This window comes from Trichosurus vulpecula, chromosome 9 (genome assembly GCF_011100635.1).
Source record: "Trichosurus vulpecula isolate mTriVul1 chromosome 9, mTriVul1.pri, whole genome shotgun sequence".
Lineage (NCBI taxonomy): Eukaryota > Metazoa > Chordata > Mammalia > Diprotodontia > Phalangeridae > Trichosurus > Trichosurus vulpecula.
Genome location: NC_050581.1, coordinates 122,263,262 through 122,284,843, shown reverse-complemented (window position 1 = coordinate 122,284,843; position 21,582 = coordinate 122,263,262). Strand labels below are relative to the sequence as shown.

Sequence of the window (21,582 nt, the reverse complement as noted above, 5' to 3'; positions counted from 1 at the left end):
ATTCTCTTCTATTCTGGGACCCGCCTCCCAAGAAGGGCAGGCAGGGTCCTAAGCCTCCGATTTTGCTTCTTCTGATAAAGAGAAAGAAACCCCAAGCGCTCCCCTGGAACGCGAGCTTTGGATTCTTGGCGGAGTCTAACTGTGCCCCGGGCTCCAAAACGGGGAGTGGGAGGTTGGGGAGAGCGAAGGCCCTTAGAACGTCGCTGGCAACGCGATGATTGTACCCATTTCACAGATGAGGACGCCGAGGCGGGCAGCCGTGAGTGAGGCGCCTTGTCCGGGGTCACACAGCGCGTGAGTATCCGACTCCAGGATCTAGACCTGCCTCCAGAACAGGGCCTGGGAGGGGCCTTCCAGGGCACCTCATCCAACCCCTCGTTTAACAGGTGGGGAAACTGAGGACCAGCTAGGCTCGGGGACGGAGCCGAACAGAAGGGCCAAATCGTTCCTACACCCATCTTACAGATGGGGAAACCGAGACTCGGGGAGGTTCGGGGAGTCGTCCAGGGTCACACAGCCTGCGACGTGGAAAGACGTTCAGACCCTGGGGCTGGGTCGCTCGCGCCCCTCACATCACAGCCATTTTACGTGGAAGACAGGAAAGGAGGGGCCACGGGCGGGGCCGGCTTCCGGGACTTCCGAGGCCACGGCTCAATTCGATCCTCTGGCAGAAGAGCGCGATCCGGACCCTTTCTTCCCGGAACCTTTCTGCTCAGGCGCAAGACTCCGAGGGGAAAGGTTTTTCCTAAGGAATTTTCCTCCCACGCGGCCCTTATTTCCCACACTGCCCCGCGCTCCTTCCTTCTTTCTCTCTCTCTCGCTTTGGCCTCTTCCGGTCGGTGGAGCGCCTGTTAGCGCAGGCTGCGGTGAGGAGCTCTGGGGGTCGCATCCGGCGCCATCCGTGGCCTGGATGGGACGTGGGGGGGACCGGCACATAGTTTCGGAGACAGTGAACGAATTCTGAGCCGGGGGGCGGGGAGGGGGCTGGAGGAAGGCAGGGCCCGGGCCGGCGGGCGGGGGCAGGTCGGGGCTGAGTCCGGGCCTTGGTAGGAGAGTCGGGGGAGGCCCGGGCCCGGCCGGGGATTGTGAGGTCCAGGTCCCGGGGCGGGGGCGAGGACCGGGGCGTCGAGGAGGGAAGGAGAGGGCCACATGGGGCTGTGCGTCCTGCAGGGTCTGGAGAAACCTCGGGGCCCCCAGTGTGAAGTATCAGGAGCGGAATCCCACGCGGGGCACCTGTTCCCCTCCCTAACAGGGGAACCTAAACCTTCCTTCTCTCTGGCTTCTACGACCACCTCTCTGCGCGGTCGCGGCCGATTAAAGTAGCCCTAATTCCTGTTTTCTGATACTGGAAACTTTCTCCAGGCTAGAAACATCCTTCAGCCGGCTTTTCTATGAGAGAATCTCCAGTTTCCCCCCCTCCCCCCCGTCTTGTTTCAGAGTAGTTAAGAGCCATCAACGAGAGAAGCTTTGAAGTCCCATAGTAATGTCATTGAGCCTAATTTTATAGTAACCTTCCCGAAGTGTGGTACCCGGAACTGAGCGCAGTACTCCATTAACGTTTTTGACAACCATACTCTCTAGAACTTGGTGTCCAACCCCTCCTCCGTATGAACTGCCGCTGATGCTTCCTCCCGTCTTGGGTTTTTGCATTCTTAAAAGCCCAAGTTTAAAAATTCATCTCCATTAAATTTCATCTTATTATATTTGGGGGCTTGATTGAAGAGAAGGACTACCAATCAGTAAACATTTATTAATAATCATTTGCTTTGGGTGCTGTGCTAACAGCTGGCTAAAAGGCAAAAGACAGTCAGTCCTTGGCCTCAAGGAGCTTACAGTCAGTTGGAGATGGCATGCAGGATAAATAGGAAATCATTAACACAGGGAAGGCACTAGAATGAAGAGACATTGAGAAAGGCCTCCTGTAAAAGATGGGACTAGACTTGGAATGGGGAAACGGGTTCAAATCCTGCTTCACAAAGAGCTTTCTAGCTTTGTGACCCGGAAAAATTCATTAGTACGCTGTGAAAATGAGATGACAGATTCATGGCAGTATGTTTAGTTCTTGGATCTTAATTCTGAAATCCTTCTCATTTCTCCTCTACAGGTGTAAAAATGGCTAAGTCTAAGAACCATACCACTCACAACCAGTGTAAGTTCTCCGAGTGTAAATGAAAGGTAGCTTGTGGTGTAACTGGATTGAGTTAACCGTCAAGACCATCTGCAGGCTCTGAATTTGGACAAGTTGCTGACCTCAGAACCTTTTTTTTTTTCCCCATCTTTTAAATAGTGATGATTGTGCCACTTTACAGGAAAGAGGAAAAACAGCTAATCTAAATGTAAAATACTCTAGGTTATTGTTATTTGCTGTGTTAAATCAAACTCCCTAATTTGGGTCTCTTTTTCCCTTCTTGTCTATAGCAAGAAAATGGCACAGAAATGGCATCAAGAAGCCTAGGTCACAGAGATACGAGTCTCTGAAAGGGGTGAGTGTGCATATACTGTGTGAATATGGTTCTTTGATGAGAGACTTGGGTTGCTGGTTTGATTCTTTAAATGGTCAGTTTTGTTACATTGTTTTATGCCCTCATCTCACCTTCAAAGTATGGGGAGGCTGCTACTCTATGTCAGCCTTGGCATAAGAGGCTTCTCTAAAAAAGTTATCTAGGAGTTTACACCATACTGTGACACATTGGCAAGAGTGGTAGCTCTGGAGGCAAGGACTTGGATTAGAAGCCTGGCTCTATCATTTGGTACATGTGACTGGGCAAGTTAACTTTTCTGGGCCCAAGTTTCCTCACCTATAAAATGTTGGGGTTAAGCTAGATGACCTCTGGGTCTCCTTTAGCTATTTGATATTCTGCAGGACACTAGCCTGTCAGTAGGAAAGGAACACCTACTAGCCCTAAAAGAGTTCACAGTCTGCTTAAGAGAGAAGACAAGATGTACACAGCACAGTAGGACAAAGCACAAACTTCCATGTGTTCCTTCAGGCCTCATCTTTTTATCTGGTGTTCTTGGGACGGTATTGTGCACGTAATAGGGGCTTGACAAAAGTTTGAATTAAATACATGGCATCGCTTCTGATTGTTCCAGAATATGGTTAAATGTGTACCACCTAGGTGTGTTACTGTTGGGGCCATAGGCCATTCAGCTTGTTAATAATTGGGACACATGAGCTCATTTGGTCTTGGATTTGAACAGTTGGTATTAATCCTTTAACCACTTGTCAGTCATGCTCATTGTGTTCTGTGATTTGAGCTGGTAGGGGAGATATATTCACAAAATCTGACCGATGCCCTCAGGAATCCAAAAGTCCAGTAGGAGGTAAAAATCATGTACTCAAGTAACTATATAGTATGCAGTATTCAAGCAAAGGTAATTTTTTCCAAAGGTAATTTTTAATTTCTTGGTGACTATACTTTAACAAATGATTTACCCCCTGCAGGGGTGTTTAAAGGCCAACTTCATTGCCACCTTTGGGTACCAGTCACTTAGCTAAATGTCCCTGATCTGTTTTTGTTTTTTAAATTTTAGTTCTCAGGTCCCAATTCTTTCCCCCAACCATTGAGAAGGCAAGAAATAGAATAGCCATTATCCATATGAAGTCATGCAAAACATTTCTGTACTAGCCATGTTCTAGAAGAAAAATAAAGGGAAAAAATAGGCTTCAGTCTGCACTCTTGAACCCACCAGTTCTCTTACCTGGAGGTAGATAGCATTTTTCATTTTGAGTCCTTTGGAGTTGTGGTGGATCATCGTATTGATCAGAGTTACTAAGACATAGATTACAATGTTACTGTGTCATATAAGTCTCTCCAGGTTTTCTGAAACCATCCCCTCTATCATTTCTTATAACACAAAGACTATTCCTCCACAGTCATATACAACAACTTGTTCAGCCCTTCTGCAGCTGGTGGGCATCTCCTCAGTCTCTAATTCTTTGCCCAACACAAGCAGATAGAAATGTTTTGTACATATGGGTCCTTTTTTCTTTGATCTCTTTGGGGTACAAACCTAATAACACGATTGCTGGGTCAAAACATACCATTTTATAGCCTTTGAAGCATAATTCCAAATTGTTTTCTAGAATGCTTGGATTAATTGCCACATCCCTTCCAGCCTTTGTCATTTTCCTTTTCTGTCATCTTGGCCAATCTGATAGGTGTGAAATAGTACCTCAGAGTTGGTTTTAATTTGCATTTCTCTATGGTTTAGAACCCTTTGACCATTTATTAGTTGGGGAATGGCGCTCATTTTTGTAAATTTAGCTGAGTTCCATATCTCTTTGAGAGATGAGACCATTTTGGGTGCATTGGTTCTGTTTTATAACCAAAATTATCCATTTTGCCTCCCGTATACCTGCTATCTTTTGTTTGGTCATATGCTTCCTCTCTCTGTAGGTCGGATAGGTATTTTTTTCTTCCATGCTTCCCTAATTTCCTCATGATAGCCCCATCTATGATTATATCGTGTATTCATTTTGAGCTTTTCTTGGTTTGTGGTGTGAGATGTCAGTCCGTGCCTAGTTTTGACCAGACTACTTTCCATTTTCCCAGCAGTTTTTGTCGGATAGTGAGTTCTCTAACACTAGGTTACTGCACTCGCTTGTTTTGTCTACCAAGTACCTAATCTGTTCCGTTAAACAGCCATTCTACCTCTTATCCAATACCAAATTGTTTTTAATGATTACTCTTTTGTCGGACAATTTGAGATCTGGTACTGCTAGACCCTTGGGAAACAGTTCTTAAAATATGCCCTTCCAGATTTGGCAGTGGCTCTAGAATCCATGATGGTTAGACATGGAAGGGACTTTAGAGATTATGTGATCCAAGAACATTCAGGTTTTTATGAGTAAGCCGTATGAGAAATCTGTTTGAAGCAAATGAATCTAAAGATTACATTCAGCTTCAGTTAAAATGACTAAATAACTGAAGGTGGCTAGCATGGCACCTGATAGTCACTTACACTGCCTTAGTAGTCAGTGGGCAGGTGCTTAAGGACCATTTGCTAATTCATGAGCTGATTAGGTTAAAAAATACTTAGGTGAGCCACTGAAGATCTAGTCTAACTCATTCATCATGTAAATAGAGAAAGGAAATAGGAGGGGCTTGTCCCAGAGATACACAGCACATTGGTAGCAGTTCAATTTAGTTCATTGCTGAGCACTTAAATGCTTATTCTGTGTTAAACACTGGGGACACAAGGAAGGCAAAAGCATTCCTGCTGTCCCTTCCCCCCACCCCCAAGATCTCACATTCTCTGGCTGGGGTGGACATAAAAGGGGTTGAGGATGACACTGATGAGATGACTAGCCTGCTGACTGGAGACTTGTGATGCCTTGACAGCAACAGGACAGTTGGAGAGAAGGATGAGTTCTGCTTTGAGGAGGTTATATTGGAGGTGTCCAGAAGGCAACTGTTGATATGATGCTGGAGCTCCAGAGAGCGACTAGGCCTAGATCAATTGTATAGAGATGGTCGTTGAATAGGTGAGAGCTGATGAGGCAGTCAGAGTAACCATGATTGGTGGGTATGATTTGAATGAAGATACCCAGCCAGGGAGGAAAGGACCCAGGATGAGATAATCACAGCAGCTTGGGGCTTCTGTTGTCTAGGATGAAATTAGTAAACACATTGTTTGTCTTCCAGGTTGACCCCAAGTTTCTAAGAAACATGCGCTTTGCCAAGAAACACAACAAGAAGGGGCTGAAGAAGATGCAGGCCAACAACGCCAAAGCCATCAAGGCCAGAGCAGAGGCCATCAAGGCCCTGAGCACCAAGGCCTCCAAGGCCAAGCTCCTCAGGCCCAAGATCCCCAAGGCCAGTGCCCGGCGTGCTGGCCACAAGATGGCGAGCAAGCGTCCAGGCCCTAGGGTCGGCATCAAACGTCCAGGCTCCAGGATCACAAAGCCTGACTCTAAGATTGCCAGAACCACTGACCCCAAGGCTGCCAAGCCCACTGACCCCAAGGCCGCCAAGCCCACTGACCCCAAGGCCACCAAGTCTGCCGCCAAGGTCAGTAAGTCTGATCCCAAGGCTACCAAATCTGGCCCCAAGGCCACCAAATCTGATGCTAAGGCCTCCAAGTCCGGTCCCAAAGTAGCCAAGTCTGATTCTAAGGCCCCGAAGCCCAGTGATTCCAAGGCTGCTAAGCCTACTGACCCCAAGGCCGCCGAGTCCAAACCCAAAGATGCTGGGGCTAAAGCTGCTAGTCCCAAGCCTTCAAAGTAGACGCTTCAGGACAGAAGGACTTATTTAAACCCTAAACCACCGTTTTTTCCTAGCCAGGGTATGATTATTCACTATTTTGTACAAATAAAGGAAATGGTGAATCATAAGATCCATCAGTCTTTCTGTTCTCTAATCAAAGGGTGGGATAGGCGAGGGGGCCTACAAGCCCAGCTCGGGAGCATCACTGTTGTGCTTCAGGGTTTTCAAAGCACTTTGCTCACATCACTACCTTAAAGGAGGTGTGATACAGTAGTGATTTATAGGGGAGGAAATAGGCTCAGAGTTATTGTGAGCCACAGCCCTCACCCTCACCCCTGCCGCATCATGTGTGTATGCATGTACAGACACGTGCTCGCGCTTCTTCAGATAAGGAGGTTGAAGCTCCAAGAGTGACTTTGCCAAGGTCACAGAGGCAGTCAATGTCTCCTTTAGTGTGAACTTAACTGCGCTTTTTGACTTGAAGCAAGTCTTCACCTCTTTGGCCTGAATTTCTGCAACTCTAAAATGTGAGGGGCGTAGACTGATCACCTTCCAAGCTCCAAATGCATAGTTTTTGTAAAGGTATCTCAAATCATCAGGGGCTAGGAACCCTTTAAAAGATGAGTGCAGAAGAGATGAGGGAACACTATCTAAAGGAGAATGTGAGTTGAGGTTGCCAACAGAAAACGTAGACGGTCTTAGTGGGAAGGGTATGGGGTTTGGAACCTAGGGACTTAGTTTGTGCCCTCTGCACTCTCTGTGTTAAGTGACCACATCCTCATCTACACCTGTCCTTCACACCCATTCTGGGCCTCAGTTTCTTCATCTTCATTGAGGTTGGAGGATCTGATCTGTCAAATCCCTCCCAGGTATGATCTAAAGCCATCAGAATACCTTGAAGGTCATAGTTCCCTTAACCCCATGCCAATCCCATCCAGCAGAGGACTGAGCCTCAATTCAGGCTCAGGGATCCTGTTCCTGCTTTCCTTAGCCACATGACCAAGGGAGAAACTCACTGCAGACACCTAGGTGTGTGTGTGTGTCACTCTGGGGGCTAGATTGGGGGTTATCCTATCCTTAACAAGGCTTCTTACCTTCTCTAAGGTAGTCCACCCTGAACCATTTCTCAAAGTGGATGTTGGACTGTACTATTTCACATTCCATGCTTGCAGGGAAGGGCAGCAAGCAGGGTGAGTGTGTAACAATTTCCTGCCCAGTGTCCCATATTCTGCAGATGCCTGGGGAGCTCTGAAGAGTGTAGGTACTTGGTGTTCTAGGAACATTAACCATCATTAACTCCAAGTGTATCACTAAGTTACAGACTTGTCCAAGACCTTCCCAGTACCAGAGCTTCCTTAATACCTAGTTTTAGATAAGCTTGTAGCCTCAGAATGAGTCACAGAACAGTTTGGTGACTTCTAGCCCCAAGCCTTCATCAGTCTGGGAAGCTTTGAGTCAGGAATGGTGATACCCTTACCCACTGCTGGACCCAAACCCCAAGAGCCCAGATGAAGGTAGGGGTCTGGGGAAAGGAACTTGCTCTGCCGAGATTCTTTAGGGATGGCCTGGCAGGTGAGCAGAGCAAAAGTCATGGCCAAGGAGGCCCTTAGCATATAATTTGCACAATGGACTGAGGATTTGGGGCATGGATGATGGTAGAGGAAACTAGGGTCTCGGGCCCCTGAACACAGCTGCATCCTGGGGTCTTGGCTGAAAGGAACCTAATAATTCCAGCCGTTGTTGGAAAACACTAATCCTAGTCTTGTCACCTGGCTGCTTTGTCTCTGAGCTGCTTCGGTCACTCCTAGGAATCTTCCATGTTCCCAGTCATAGGACCACCTGTGCCTCTTAATGCCCTCAGGGTAGGCTACTCCTTGAAGATCAAGGACCAAGTTCAAAGGACTAGCTAGACCAGGCTGCATCAAGCAGTTAGTCTGTCCCAGGTCCCATGGTGTTCCTACCTGAGTTAATTTTTCACTATCTTGTGCCAGGGATGCTGGAAGAAGCAGGATCTTTGCCTTTCCCCTCTGCTGTCCTCCAGAAGGATGTTTTATAAGCACTGAGATAATGGATTTTTCCTTGGATCTCTGCCTCTAGGCTCCACCCCTCTCACTTGGCTCTGAACACCCTTGGATGCCTCCCAGCCTGCCTTGCAGACTTGTCTCCCTAGAATGAAAATAGGGTGGGGCTCTTCAAGCGCTCCCAGGACTGGGCATCAGGAGAGTTGAGCAGCCATGTAATGTGCCTCCGTTTCCTCATTAGGGCATCAGTTAGAATCCATTCAGTCTCCTAGGTCCCTTCCAGCTCTAACATTCCAAGATGCTCAGCAAAGATTTGTTTTATATTTGTTTGAGAGGTGACGGGAAATCACAGATTCTAGGTAATATCGCCGATCTCCTTTCCCTTTGAAGGCAATCCACAAGCATTTATTATGTTCCAGGGACTGTGCTAGGCCCTCAGGAAGCTTACATTCTGAGTACACAGTACTCAGTTTACATAAAAAATGTAAACACAAGGTAATCTGGGGAAACTTAACAGGTGTAGCTCTGCCATCTGTATGACAGGCAAGGAGCTACTCTGGAGCTGAGTCTTAAGCCAAAAGGAAGGATTCCTAGAGGGGAAAATGAGGGGCTGCATTCTGGATACAGGGTACAAAAGTACCAGTAGGACAAACCCAGCAGATGGAGGAAGAGGCCAATTTGGCCTTAGGACATCTGCAGTGTGAGGGGCAGCCAATGTTTGCTTGCTCATCAGGACCATGTTACCCCCTTACAAGTAAACTCCAGGGGCTCTCTATTGCATTGAGCATATAGGATGTTTATTTCCTTACTTAATTCCCATTTCCTATGGTGTATAAAGCTCTTTTCACCACCACCACCACCACCACCATCACCTTGGGCGTTGAGTACTTCAAAGTTAATGTCCACATTTTGCAAATGAGGGCAGAGGTTCAGAACACGTTCTTGCCCAAAGTCAAAGAGGTAGGATTCAGATTCATGTGTCCCGACTCCTATCCCAGCCTGGCAACATTCAGAAAGCTGGAGTTAGGGGGACAGACTCCAGTCACCCACCCCAAAAAGCAGGATGTCTTCAAGGAGGTTGGGGAAACGTGTGATTCTCCTGATCAGAAGCTTCCAATGCCTTCCCTTACCCACAGGGTTACAAATTCTAGACCTCGGGGAGATTTCAACCCACCACCACCATCCCCACCCCAAAGCTCTTTTTTTCACACTCACTTGGAATGCCTGCCCCCCCCAATCCAAATCCTATCCCCCTCCTCCAGGAAGCTGCTTTGGACTCTCCTCAGCATTCAGTGAGCTCCACTATGGACTCCTAAGCTCATTCCTTTGCTTTTGGTACACTAGAAGAGAGATTTCCCCCCCTGGCCCAGCCCTCCACACCTACCTTTGGATTCCTGTCATTTAAAGCCCACTTCAAATGCCACCTCATGAGATTTTCTCTGATCTCCCTGCTCTCTAATGGAGCTTCCCCCAAGGCACTTTATGAAAATAATTTCATTGATGCTTTTTTTTTTCAACATGACTGTCACTTTGCAAGGACCATCCCTTCCTCAACAGAACCCTCCTCTGTAATAACTACAATCAAGCAAAAAAAGACCAATACGTTGGCCAGGTCCGTAAATGTGTCTCATTTTCCACACCTGTAGTCTACCACTTCTTTGCCTAAAGTGGAAGACATGCTTCACCACCAAGTCCTGAAGTCTTTTTCTTTACCTTTCTGTGGTCATTATATAAAGTCATAAATAGGGCAACTAGGTGGTAGTGGATAGTGCCAGGCTTACAGCCAGAAGGACCTAGATTCCAATCTTGCCTCAGATACTAGCTGTACCCCTGGGCAAAGTCACTCCCCCCGTTTGCCTCAGTTCCTCACCTATAAAATCGGGATAATGATAGCACCTACTTTGCAGGACTGTCATGAGGATCAAATAATTATTAAAATACCTAGCGCAGTGCCTGGTACACTATATAAGTGTTATTACTAGCTCTCCTGGTTCTGGCTTGCCCTTTATCAGTTCACACAAGTCTTCCCAGGTTTCTCCAAATGCTTTTAAAAAATATTTTATTGGCATCTCTTGTTTTCACATGACTTTTATTTGTGAAGAGTCTCTGAATCTCACATTCATTATTTCTTATGGCATAATGTTGGTCCAACTGCAGTGGACCCGAATGTGTTCATTCTTCCAATCAATGGGCAACTACTTTCATTTCAGCCCTTTGCTACTACAAAAAAGTGCCCCTGCAAATGCTTGTCTTTCTGGGCCCCCTCCTGCGGCCATTAACCTCCTTGGTGCACATGACTGGTTGCGGTATCATGGAAGCAGCCAAGCTATTTAGCAGCTTTTCTAGTACAATTCCAAAATATTTTCCAGAATGCCTAGACCAAAAACAGTGCCTGTCTTCTCGGAGGGTGTTTCCACTTTTGCCAACAGGCTAAGAGCTTCATGAGGGAACATGCTGTTTTATTCACATTTTGTATCTCAGCTCCATTCTGATTTAATAAATGCTCTCTAAATTGTCACCACCTCTTCTCTCCCCGCTCCCACAACTTATCCTATACTGGTGTAAATCATTTATGTAACACGCCAGAGGCAGCTGGTGGTACAATGGATAGATCGCTGGGCCTGGAAGACCCTAGTTCAAATCCGGGCTCAGACACTTACTAGCTGCGTGTCCCTGGGCAAGTCACTTAACCCTGCTTGCCTCGGTTTCCTCATCTGGAAAATGAGCTAGAGGAGGACAGGACAAACCACTGCAGTCCAGCTACAGGGTGTCCCTAAAGTCTGGACACAGGCAAAAAATGCATATTTTGAAATATTTGGAATATTAACAGATCTTAGCCCCCTTGACTTCTTTTTCTGAGGTATGCTAAAGGAGAAGGTGTACTCAACGAAAATCACAGATGCAACACACTTGATGGAACTCATAAAGAGTGAATGTGCTAAAGCTGACGACAATGTGGAGTTACTGCATCAAGTTCACGTGAATCTTGCAAAGCACATCAACCTTTGCATCACAAATGATGGAAATCGTATCGAAGATGTTATTTGTTAATATTCCAATTAAATAAAATGTTGAAAATTTCATTCATTTCATTTCTTGGAAATATGCATTTTTGCCTATGTGTCCAGACTTTAGGGACACCCTGTACAATGAACTAGAATGTGTTCGATTATTTTCTCATCAATGGGCGTCCATTTTCATTTCAGTCCTTCACTACTACAAAAAAAAAAGGGGCACAACAAATACTTTTTACAGATGAGGAAAATGAAGCCCAGACATTAAGTGATTTGCCCATGAACACAGCTAGTGCCCGTAGCAGGATTTGAACCCAGGTCTTCCAGACTCCAGGTCCCGCAACACTTCTATCACTGGTCTTCCTCAGCTTTGTGCCCCTCCCCTTGCCACCCCTTTCCTCCTCCCGCAGTCCCTAGCAAGGGCTGTGCAGAAGATGCTCAGTGAGTGAAGGAGAGTAGGAGTGTATGTCTATTGGTGGAGGGGGGACACAGTGCAGCTCAGCACCAAAACAAGGTTTTATTGGAGGTCAGGGTCTTTGGCATTACGTTCCTAAGAGGGAAGTCCCAGGCCTAAGCAGGTTGGGGAGGGGAAGGCACTAGGAGAAGCCAGAAGCTACTGTTAGGTGCGGCCATTAGCACTCATTGTGCAGGGCTGGTATACTGGCCAGGGCGGGCAGCAGTCGGGCATAGATATCAATGCCCCGAAGGAACACGGCTTCATTCAGGAACTCATTGTGGTCATGCAGCAAGACTGGAGTTCGGTTCATCGGAGAGAAGCCCAGCGCTGGGACCCCTGCCTGCAAGCATGTGGATGGCTTCAGGATAGGGGGCTAACACTGTTGCCTGGTGGAGAGTGGTCCAGACAGGAAGAAGCCAGCCTATTCCCTCCCTTGCAGCTTGGGACTCTCCAGAGCATACCCCACTCCCCCGCCAGGGTCCTAGAGACAAAGTCAACACTCTGTGTTCCGGCACAGACCGGAAGTCCTGGAGGATGTCCTCTAGCTTCATCTCACAGCCCTACCTGCCCTTCCTAATCCTAACACTAGCTAGCTGGTTCCCACTGCCCTGATCTCAAAGCAGGAGGGTAGGGATACTCACGGCCCGTAGGTAGCGGCTGTCAGTGGCAGCTGGGAAGATTTCAGGCTTCAAGCTGAGATTCCTAGCAGGAGCAGAGGAAGACACAAAGGTCTTTCCAAGAGGGAATAGGGGACCTCAGAAGAAGACCATGTCAAAAGGAGGAAACAGAAGGAAAAAAAAAAATGGCACAACAGGGAATGGGACCAGGGTCAGGGAGAAGCTTTGTTCCAGGGTCTTACTTACATCTCTCTACAGACTCTGCTGAACTCAACCCACCATGGGTTAGAGTCATCAATGGCTGTAATTCGGGGCTCTGTCCATTTCTGGGGAGGTGCCAGATGAAACAAGGGTCAAAAAAAAAAAAGGGTCACATACACACATACATATACACACACATACATACACACACATACATATACACACACATACATACATATATACACATACATACATATATACACACACATACATATACACACACATACATACACACACATACACACACATACATATACATACACACATACATATACACACATACATACATATACACACACATACATACACATACACACACATACATATACACACATACATATACATACACACATACATATACACACATACATACATACACACGCACATACATACACACACATGTACACGCACATACATACATATATATACATACACACATACATATACACACACATACGTACACACACGCACATACATATACACACACATACATACATATATACACACACATACATACACACATACATACACACACATACATACACACATACATATACTCACACATACATATACACACACATACACACATACATACATATACACACATACATACATACATATACACACATATATACATACATACATATACACACACATACATGCATACACACATGCACATACACACATACATACATATACACACATACACACACATACATACACATACACACATACATATACATACACACATACATATACACACATACATACACACGCACATACATACACACACATGTACATGCACATACATACATGCACACACATACATATACACACACATACATACACACACGTACACACACGCACATACATATACACACGCACATACATACACATACACACATACATATACACACATACATACACACATACATATACACACATACATACACACACATACATACACATACACACACACACAGCACGCACTCAAGCATGTGGGAAGATACATGCAGGGACACAAATACCCAGAATGGCAAACACAAACCAACACACACAAATCTGTACCCAGACCCAAATATACACATCTATAGACATACATACAAACATACACTTTGTGACATTCTCACATATACACAGACATAAACTCAGATGGCCCAAACCCCACCTGGAGCACCCCCAGTACCGTTTCCTTGACTCCAACTGTGAAACTCAACCAGAAGGCTCCATCTGTGGGGGCCCATGTACCTGGTGAAACTGGTAGGTGACACCTTCCCCGGCCTCCTGGCACCAGCCCTGAATCCGTTCCTCAAAGGCCTAGGAGACACAAGCATAGGGAGCAGGCGGCACTCCCACCCCTGATATCTGACCCCCAAAACCATGCTAGGGAGTGAGGGAAAGGAGGAGAGGGGAATCCTGGACAGATAATAATATCCTGACCCAGGGCTTCCCCCCTAGTTTCCCAAAGCAGAACCACATGAAGGCCCTCCCCACCCCCAGCACCTTGGGGTCCACATCTGGAGCAACTCGAAAGTCGAAGCTGGCTTTCATGGTGGCCGGTACTACATTGAAGGCAACTCCTCCCTCCAATATGGTCAGGTTCACAGAGGTCACAACCCCCGGGGTCAGGTTGGGGTCTGACTGAAGCCTGGGGGAAAGTATAATGCTCAGCCCCAACACTTCCCAATGGTCTCCTTCCTGAGGGCCCCCCAAGCAAAAAAGAGGTGGGTGAAAGTTGAGGGAAAAGACAGAAACCAGGGAAAGTGGAAGGGGAAGCTCTCACCGATGCTTCTCTTGCTCTCGGAACTCCAGGATTGAGTTGATCACCTTGCACTGTAGAGCCACCCAGGGGGTGGGGGGAGGGAAGTCAGCCAGGGGCACTCCACTGATAGCCCACCCCCATCTTCCAGACTTCCCAATACTCTCAACTCACCAGCTTCTCTGCTGCTGTATTCTCAATGAAATGTGAGCCATGGCCTGGGTTCCCAGAGCTTGTAACATTGAGCCCTGATGGGCAGAGGGAGGCCCAGAGGCTTCATCAGACTAAGAGTTCCCCTGAAGAAGGGAGATGTCTGCACCCTGGACTTGGGCTCCCCAAGGTCAGGGGCTAGGTGCTCCCTCCTGTCTCCTCCCCCAACTTCACCTGAACCAGGGTAGGAGCTATACTCACACCAAGGGCTCCGTTCACCATAGAAGACGTTGAAGGTTTCTGTAGGACTAGCCAAGCCTAGGGAGTGGGAAGTTAGTGGAAGGTCAAGATGGAGTCTCTGGCCCAGGCCCAGGCCATCCAAAACCTCTGCCCAGTGTCAGGACTCACCCTCATCTAGGGCAAAGCCAGCTCTTAGAGCCTGAAACTCTGGCCGTTTCACGAACAGCTCCATGCCCTCATGTCCTCCAGTTTCCTCTTCTAAGCAAGCAAGAGAGTACCATGAAGCAAAGACACACACACACAACTCTGGGCCCACTTTCTGCTCTCCACTCTAGGGCTAGAGGAGCCCATTTTCCCACAGCAGGGATGGAGGCCCCCAGTGGACCCCTGACACTAGGCTACGCCCCTACTCTCAACCCCCACCACAGCCATACCAGGGACAAATGTCAGGTGAATGGTCCTGGGAAAACATTTCCCTTCTGCCTTTAGCCTCCGAACAGCCTCCAGGTACCTGGAGGGACACACAAGGATAAGACTCTGAAGCATGGAGTCCCTTCAAGGGGGAGGCAGGTGTGGCATCCAGGTAACCCATGGGCCAAGGTCCCACAGCTGGCCACCCAAGAATCTCAGGCTATCAAAGGATCTGGGTTGGAAACTAGATGTCTGAGGACATCTAGTTCTAAGTACCTTTTTAATATCCCAAAGGGTTGTTCAAGGAAGAACCAAAGGGTTCTTCCAGCCCCCACTCAAAGAGTGCAATGATGAGGAACCCACTGATTCATGAAGAAGCCCATTCCAACTTTGGGGCAGTTCAGAGGAGGGAGAACTTTTTTTTCCTTTTATCAAAAGGACATGTGCCTCTTTGACCTTCTACCTGTTGCTCCTAATCCTGCCTTCCAGGAAAAAACAGAACCAGTCTTGTCTCCTTCAGCATGACAACCCTTCAGGTCTGTGAAGACAGCTCCCACATCAAGCACAGCCTGTTCACAAACATGAAGTGCCTACTATGTGCCAAGCACTGTACTAGGGACATCTCTGTCTTCCAATATTAGAGGCACCGAACTGTGGAAGGCAGATCAGACTGGTTCTGCCTGGCCCAGCCAGGAAGGCAGAGCTTAGAGATATCTGCTGAGGGTAATTTCTACCCATTATAAGGAGAAACTCTAAGAATCTGCACTATCCTGCCCAGGAGAAAAGTGCTATCTCCCCAGGGAAGCCTTGAGTACCCTGTCCCTATAGATCTAAGCTCAAGCTGAGTCTGAGGGAATGCTAGACAGTTCAAACCAAAGGCTGACAGCTGCAAGGCACAGGACAAGATAAGCTCCTGTGTAGGCAGCAGGAGACTCCATGGCCTCTGAAGTCCCTCCAGATTCCCAGATTCTGTGATTCACTCTTCTGGTCCTCTAGTGGCCACAGAGGAAAACCAGAAAAGGAGATGGGCCATGTGGATAGAGAAAGAGAGGTGTGGAAATGTCCAGTCTCCCCAGCGGCTATGGATTTAGGGACTCACTGAATGCTAACACATTTCATGTCCTGGGTACCCCGAGCATAAATGTTCCCTTGGCTGTCCTTGAAGGCTTCAAAGGGATCGTGATTCCAGTGTTCCTGAGGACAAAAAGAGCATAGGGTTGGATGCAAAAGTCCTGCTCACCTTGGTCTTGTCCAATCCCATTCTTGTGACTTGCCCAGAATAGCCTTCCCCCATGCTAGCGGTCATCTGCATCCCCCATCTGCCACTCATAACATAAAGTGGCCCTTGAAAAGCCACCTCCTCCACATCCAAAAAAAGAACTATGGAGTCCGAATGCAGACTGAAGCATAGTATTTGTTCTCTCCCTTTTTTTGTTTCTTCTTTCTCATGGTTTCTCCCATTGGTTCTAATTCTTCTTCGCAACATGACTAATGCGAAAACAGGTTCAACACGATATGTATGTAGAGCCTATATCAAATTACACACCATCTTGGGGTGGGAAGAAGGGAAAGATGAGGAGAAAATTCGGAACTCAAAAATCTCATGGAAGTGAATGTTGAAAACTAAATTAAAAACCAAATTTTAAATTAATTAAATTAAATATTACTAAATTAAATAAAAATTTTTTTTAGAAGAGGAAGAAAAAGAAAGCCCACCTCCTTCAGGAAGCCTTCCTAAATTGTGAGGCCTCCAGGCTATGGCCCTCTCAGAGCAAACTGAAACTCACTGTTCCCTCATTTCCACCACAACTCTTCCTGCCAGCTCTCACATTGTGTGCCTCCATCTGTACATCTTTATCTTATGTGTGTCACGTCCTTCAGTGATGGCAGTGTCCTACCCCCATCCCACATTTAACCAGCACCCGTTCTCTAAACCATCCCCAGCTCTTCCCACCCCTCCATCCACACCAGCTTCCTTCCTGACCTCAGTACACCCTAAACATTCCTTCCTCAGCTTTCATTCATATGGTTCCCAGCAAAAGCAATGGATGGGCCTGGGTTTGGATACCCTAGGCCTCTGACACTTTCTCAGTTTTACAATCGTGAGCAAGTCACTTAACCTCTGTCTGTGGTTCCTCATTTCAACTGAACTCAACAAGCATTTATTAAATGTCAAATATATGCAAGGTGCTAAGAGATTCAAAAACAAAAACAGCCCTCAAAGGAGCTGACATCCCTCTGGACCAAATATACCACATATAAAGAAAAATAAACACAGAATATATACAAGGTAAATTACACATATATACATGTATACACACATACATATATGTATATATGTGTGTATATGTGTACATATATGTGTGTGTATAAATATATGAAGAGGAGAAAACACTGAACAACCTGGGACATCAAGAAATTGTGAGAAATGGTGGGAGCCGTTTTGTTTCCTCAGGGTTGAAAGTATCTACCCTCCCCCCCCAGCTTTAGCAGAATGTAAGTCAGGTGACTGGTTCTAATCAGAGCTGTGATCTAGGCAGCTTCTTCTGGTGAAAGGTTAGAGGCCTGTATGAATGCTTGACCAGCCATTTGAGGAGGGCATGATGTGGGCAGTCAGGGGGTTGCATCTGGCCAATGAAAAGCCAGGCGGGAGATCAACTGGGAGTCAATAAAAGGACTGGCATTTGTCTGAGTCCTTGTACTCTCTTGTACTCTGTCCAGGGGTTGTTACCCATTTATTCAGAATGAATAAATGTAATTAAAACCTTCCAGGCTTCCCAACGAGTATTGTTTTTCCTAGACAACAATGTGAGTATATTTATAACAAAATGACCTCACTTGGGTGGTCCCAGAGTTATGCTTTAGAGCATCGTGCATCCCCTCCCCCCCATCCCCAACAAAGGAGCCATGTAGGCAAAGGCATGTAGGAAGAAAATGGAATACTGGGAATGGGGAGCACAGAATACACATGAAGGAGATGAAGGTGAAATGAGACTAGGGGAAAGCTAAGTGGAACCAATTTTCAGAGGGCTTTCAACGCCAGCCACACAAGTTGGCATCTTATTTTAGAAACAATTGAGTGGGGGAGGCAGTGGAGCAGGGGAGATATACTGCATTGGCATTCAGAGCACCCAGGTTCAAGTACCAACTTTTCACACCCTGCCACCAAACCTCTCTGGGCCTCAGTTTCCTCATCTGTAAAATTAGGGAATTGGACTAGCCGACCTCCAAGGGCCCTTCAGCCCTTAAATGTGTGATCAGTGGTCAGCGTACAGCTCTTGAGGATTGTGACTTTTGGGGATAAGGGCCCTTGGGGCCTCCTTCACGGACCACTTCACCAAACTCCCATCACATATATGTTGTTCTCATTCCTGTTCCCCAGACCGTCAAACATTCCAGGTTAAGTGGCCTCCAGAAAACCATTGCTTACAACCCCAACTCGCTGGGATCTTAACCTAACGACTCCTACAATCATTCTTGTCTCCCATACTCTTCTCCATCTTGGATGTATTGCTCTAGTCCCCACCAACCAGGCTATAAGCTCTTGGACCATGTTATCTTCTTAAAGTTGCAAGACCTGAGTTTAAGTCTTGGCTTTGACACCTACTCGGGGACCAGAGACAAGTTTTTTATCCTCTCTAAGCCTCAGTTGCTTCATTTGTAAAACGGGGATCATATTTGCACAACCTGTTTCATAAGGTGGTTGTGAGGAAAGCCCATAATAAGCCTTCGAACAGAAGTACCTGCTTATCACTCAGGGTGCCTACCTGCCACTTCCCTGAGTGATAAGGAAAGGGGGAGATCGGAGGTGCCGGACCTTGCAGCGTCACCAGGGACTGTGGGAGAGACGGCACTGGAGCTTTCTACCACCCATCTCTGACCCCCAGACATCTACCTTGAAGACAGGCACCACATCAGTGTGGGAGTTAAGCACAAGGGATCGAAGCCTGGGATCTGTGCCTTGCCAGGTCAATATAGTCACTATTCGGCCTGGGGCCACCTGGCAAAAGGAGAAAATGGGAGGAGGATTGAGAACATGAGGAAGAAATTTTCTGCTCCCAGTCCTCTTAGCCCTGCTGGCTCTCCTCCCCTGCTCAGAGCACAATTCCCCCACCCCTTCCCTTCACCTCCACCTTCTAACACCCAAGCCTCAGGTCAGGTCATAGATCTCTGCTTACCTCCACCTTCTGACACTCAAGGCCCAAGTCCTTGCCTATCTTCTCCAGAAAAAGCACAGCTTCATCTGCAGAGGAGACAGAAACTCTGGTGGGAGGGAAAGGGAGAAAAGACAAGAACCCATCCCATTCAGGAATCTGGCTGGGGACTTTTTTCTCCCCAGGATCTTTGCCTCAGTCCAAGATCAACAAGGGGCAGAGTCTAGGTCAAGTTTCAAATTTTAGAGGCCTGTTATACCATTCCTTCAGTTACTGTACCAACCAAGATGGGGGCCATGAAAGCCTGATGTCTTGTAGTTAGTAAGAGGCTGATGTCCAAGGTTCCCCAGCCTGCTTTTAGCATCCATGCTTGAGAGGTCTTATCCCCAACCCATTCAGACACATAGTACCTTCTGCAAGGGAACCTCATCTGAGCTTTCTCACCATAATTGGGCTCTGGCGGCACGGTCCGGATTTGGAGGTATTGGCGAAACAGTGTCACAGCCGGATGCTCCCCCTCTGAGAGCTGGTGGTGGTCTTGGCCAGGCATGGTAGTAGTCCTGGATGCCTCGCTCCCTTCCCCTGCCGGATGGTAAAACAGAATGTCAGCAGTTCTTTGGAGATCACTCCAGCTGGCTTTCAAGGGGCCCTGCACCCCGCAGCTTCCCATTCACCTACAAAGGAACCCCAGATCTTGGTCTCTTGAGCCTATAATCTGTTAAAGCAGGAAGCCCATGGAATGAGTAGATCCAAGGATGAACTTCCTTTTTTGCCCAATAGTGGAGAGACCATCTCAGACTCCTCCATTGTGGATCAACACAACCCAACTTCAGCCTTCCTCCCCAAAAGACCACTCCAATTCCTTGCCCCATGTGGGCCTCCAACCTCTCCCTGTTGTTATTCAGTCATATTCAACTCTTGGTGACGCCATTGGGGGTTTTCTTGGCAAACATACTGCTCTGGTTTGCAATTTCCTTTTCCACTCGTTTTACTGATCAGGAAACTGAGGTCAACAGGTTTAGTGACTTGCCCAGGGTCACACGGCTAGTAAGTGTCTGAGGCTGGATTTAAGATCAGTCCCTCCTGAGTTCAGGCTCTACACTCTATCCAAGGAGCCACCTAGCTCAACCTCTCCCTACCTTACCCTTAGAGCCTCTCTGACCACTTTGCATTCTCCCAGGGTCTGTATTCCTACCTCTAAAATCCTTCAGACCTCTCTCCATTCCTGCAGGGTCCCAAAACCTCTTCTTACCCCCATCCCTAACCCCTCCCTACCTACAGCCGAACAAACACTTGTTGATTGTTCCCCTGGAAGACTTCGGATCCCTCTCTCCCCTCAGTCTCTCCGTTCCACATCCTTTTATTCCCCACAGTCGCTCAGACCTCTGTTTTACCAGGGGTGGCCAGGTTTCCCTTCCTATTCTCACAGACCCTCAGGATTCCTTCCCACCCTTGCCCAGTGCCCTCCCATTTCTCTCTGCTGCCTCTGGGCCCCCAATTCTTCTCGGCCCCAATAAATCCTTCAACCCCCCACCCCCACCCCTGGGCTCAGTCTAAAAGCCCGAGCTGGTGACTCGAGGCCACAACATCTGGGTCCCACCCACGACAGCACATCTGGCCCGAGCAGGGTTAGCACCACCCCGCCGCCCTCAGCGCAGTCTCCGGCTAGGGGAGATGGGGGAGGCGTTACTTTCCGCTGCATGTGGAGGCCTGCGGGGGCAGGCTTCTGCGATGGCCGCCTCGACCTGGCCCACTGCCCCGCTGGGCTCCTCTCCCTACCCCCCACCCCAACCCCGAACTGTTACCCCGGTGCGCCAAGATTCCCAGCTGCCAGTCCAGACGCTGCAATACTATCTGGCCGGCCTGCCCCGGGCTGGCCCAATATCAGTGAGAGGCTCCACCCCACCCCACCCCCGGAAGACCCCGCCTCCGGGCCGGCCAGGAGGCGGGACACGGGGACGCAATGTCCCGGTGTGAGGATCTTTCTGTGTGAGCGTCGCTCTGTCTCCCCCATCTATGTGTAACTGTCACCATGACAGTAGAGACATTGTAACCAGGTCTTCTCCCCAGAGCAGTGTCTTGGACTCTTCTCTCCCTCCCTCTTTTGGCTCACCGGGGTTCAAAATGGTCTCTTTGGTCTGGGGGCAAAGTTGAGTCTTCCCGACTTCAGACCGGCACTCCATTCACTGTGCCATCTACCTGCCCTAGATTTAATTTCTATATATAAGTGTAAAATTGGCTTGTTTTTAAAACACTATATCATCTGCTTATTTGTTTGTATCTATACTG

General features: G+C 47.7%; 2 protein-coding genes across 2 annotated transcripts; one reads left to right on the top strand and one right to left on the bottom strand.

Annotated features, from left to right (window-relative positions):
• Positions 1–785: 785 nt before the first annotated feature.
• On the top strand, positions 786–6,339 carry RPL29 (ribosomal protein L29). Its single transcript, XM_036737442.1, has 4 exons — positions 786–866; positions 2,105–2,149; positions 2,419–2,483; positions 5,649–6,339. Exons 2-4 carry the CDS (start codon positions 2,113–2,115, stop codon positions 6,228–6,230), a joined length of 684 nt encoding a protein of 227 aa, XP_036593337.1. The 5' UTR covers positions 786–866; positions 2,105–2,112; the 3' UTR covers positions 6,231–6,339.
• A 3,933-nt stretch (positions 6,340–10,272) lies between these two features.
• On the bottom strand, positions 10,273–21,185 carry LOC118831529 (aminoacylase-1A-like). Its single transcript, XM_036738900.1, has 15 exons — positions 21,099–21,185; positions 19,738–19,875; positions 19,318–19,382; positions 19,035–19,139; positions 16,239–16,333; positions 15,163–15,239; positions 14,897–14,986; positions 14,750–14,806; positions 14,513–14,586; positions 14,363–14,412; positions 14,083–14,227; positions 13,828–13,896; positions 12,565–12,644; positions 12,343–12,403; positions 10,273–12,041 (listed from the first exon to the last, which is right to left on the bottom strand). Exons 2-15 carry the CDS (start codon positions 19,841–19,843, stop codon positions 11,877–11,879), a joined length of 1,239 nt encoding a protein of 412 aa, XP_036594795.1. The 5' UTR covers positions 19,844–19,875; positions 21,099–21,185; the 3' UTR covers positions 10,273–11,876.
• Between the last annotated feature and the right edge of the window lie 397 nt (positions 21,186–21,582).

What these genes read in the sequence shown, in the direction of transcription:
- RPL29 (XM_036737442.1), top strand. Translation starts at nt 2,113, where the DNA reads ATGGCTAAGTCTAAGAACCATACCACTCACAACCAGT. An exon ending in CCATACCACTCACAACCAGT is followed by an intron (nt 2,150 to 2,418) that starts GTAAGTTCTCCG and finishes TCTTGTCTATAG; the next exon opens with CAAGAAAATGGCACAGAAAT. An exon ending in GATACGAGTCTCTGAAAGGG is followed by an intron (nt 2,484 to 5,648) that starts GTGAGTGTGCAT and finishes TTTGTCTTCCAG; the next exon opens with GTTGACCCCAAGTTTCTAAG.
- LOC118831529 (XM_036738900.1), bottom strand. Translation starts at nt 19,843, where the DNA reads ATGCCTGGCCAAGACCACCACCAGCTCTCAGAGGGGGAGCATCCGGCT. An exon ending in TGGCTTTGCCCTAGATGAGG is followed by an intron (nt 14,807 to 14,896) that starts GTGAGTCCTGAC and finishes CCCACTCCCTAG; the next exon opens with GCTTGGCTAGTCCTACAGAA. An exon ending in ACAGCCGCTACCTACGGGCC is followed by an intron (nt 12,042 to 12,342) that starts GTGAGTATCCCT and finishes ACATGCTTGCAG; the next exon opens with GCAGGGGTCCCAGCGCTGGG.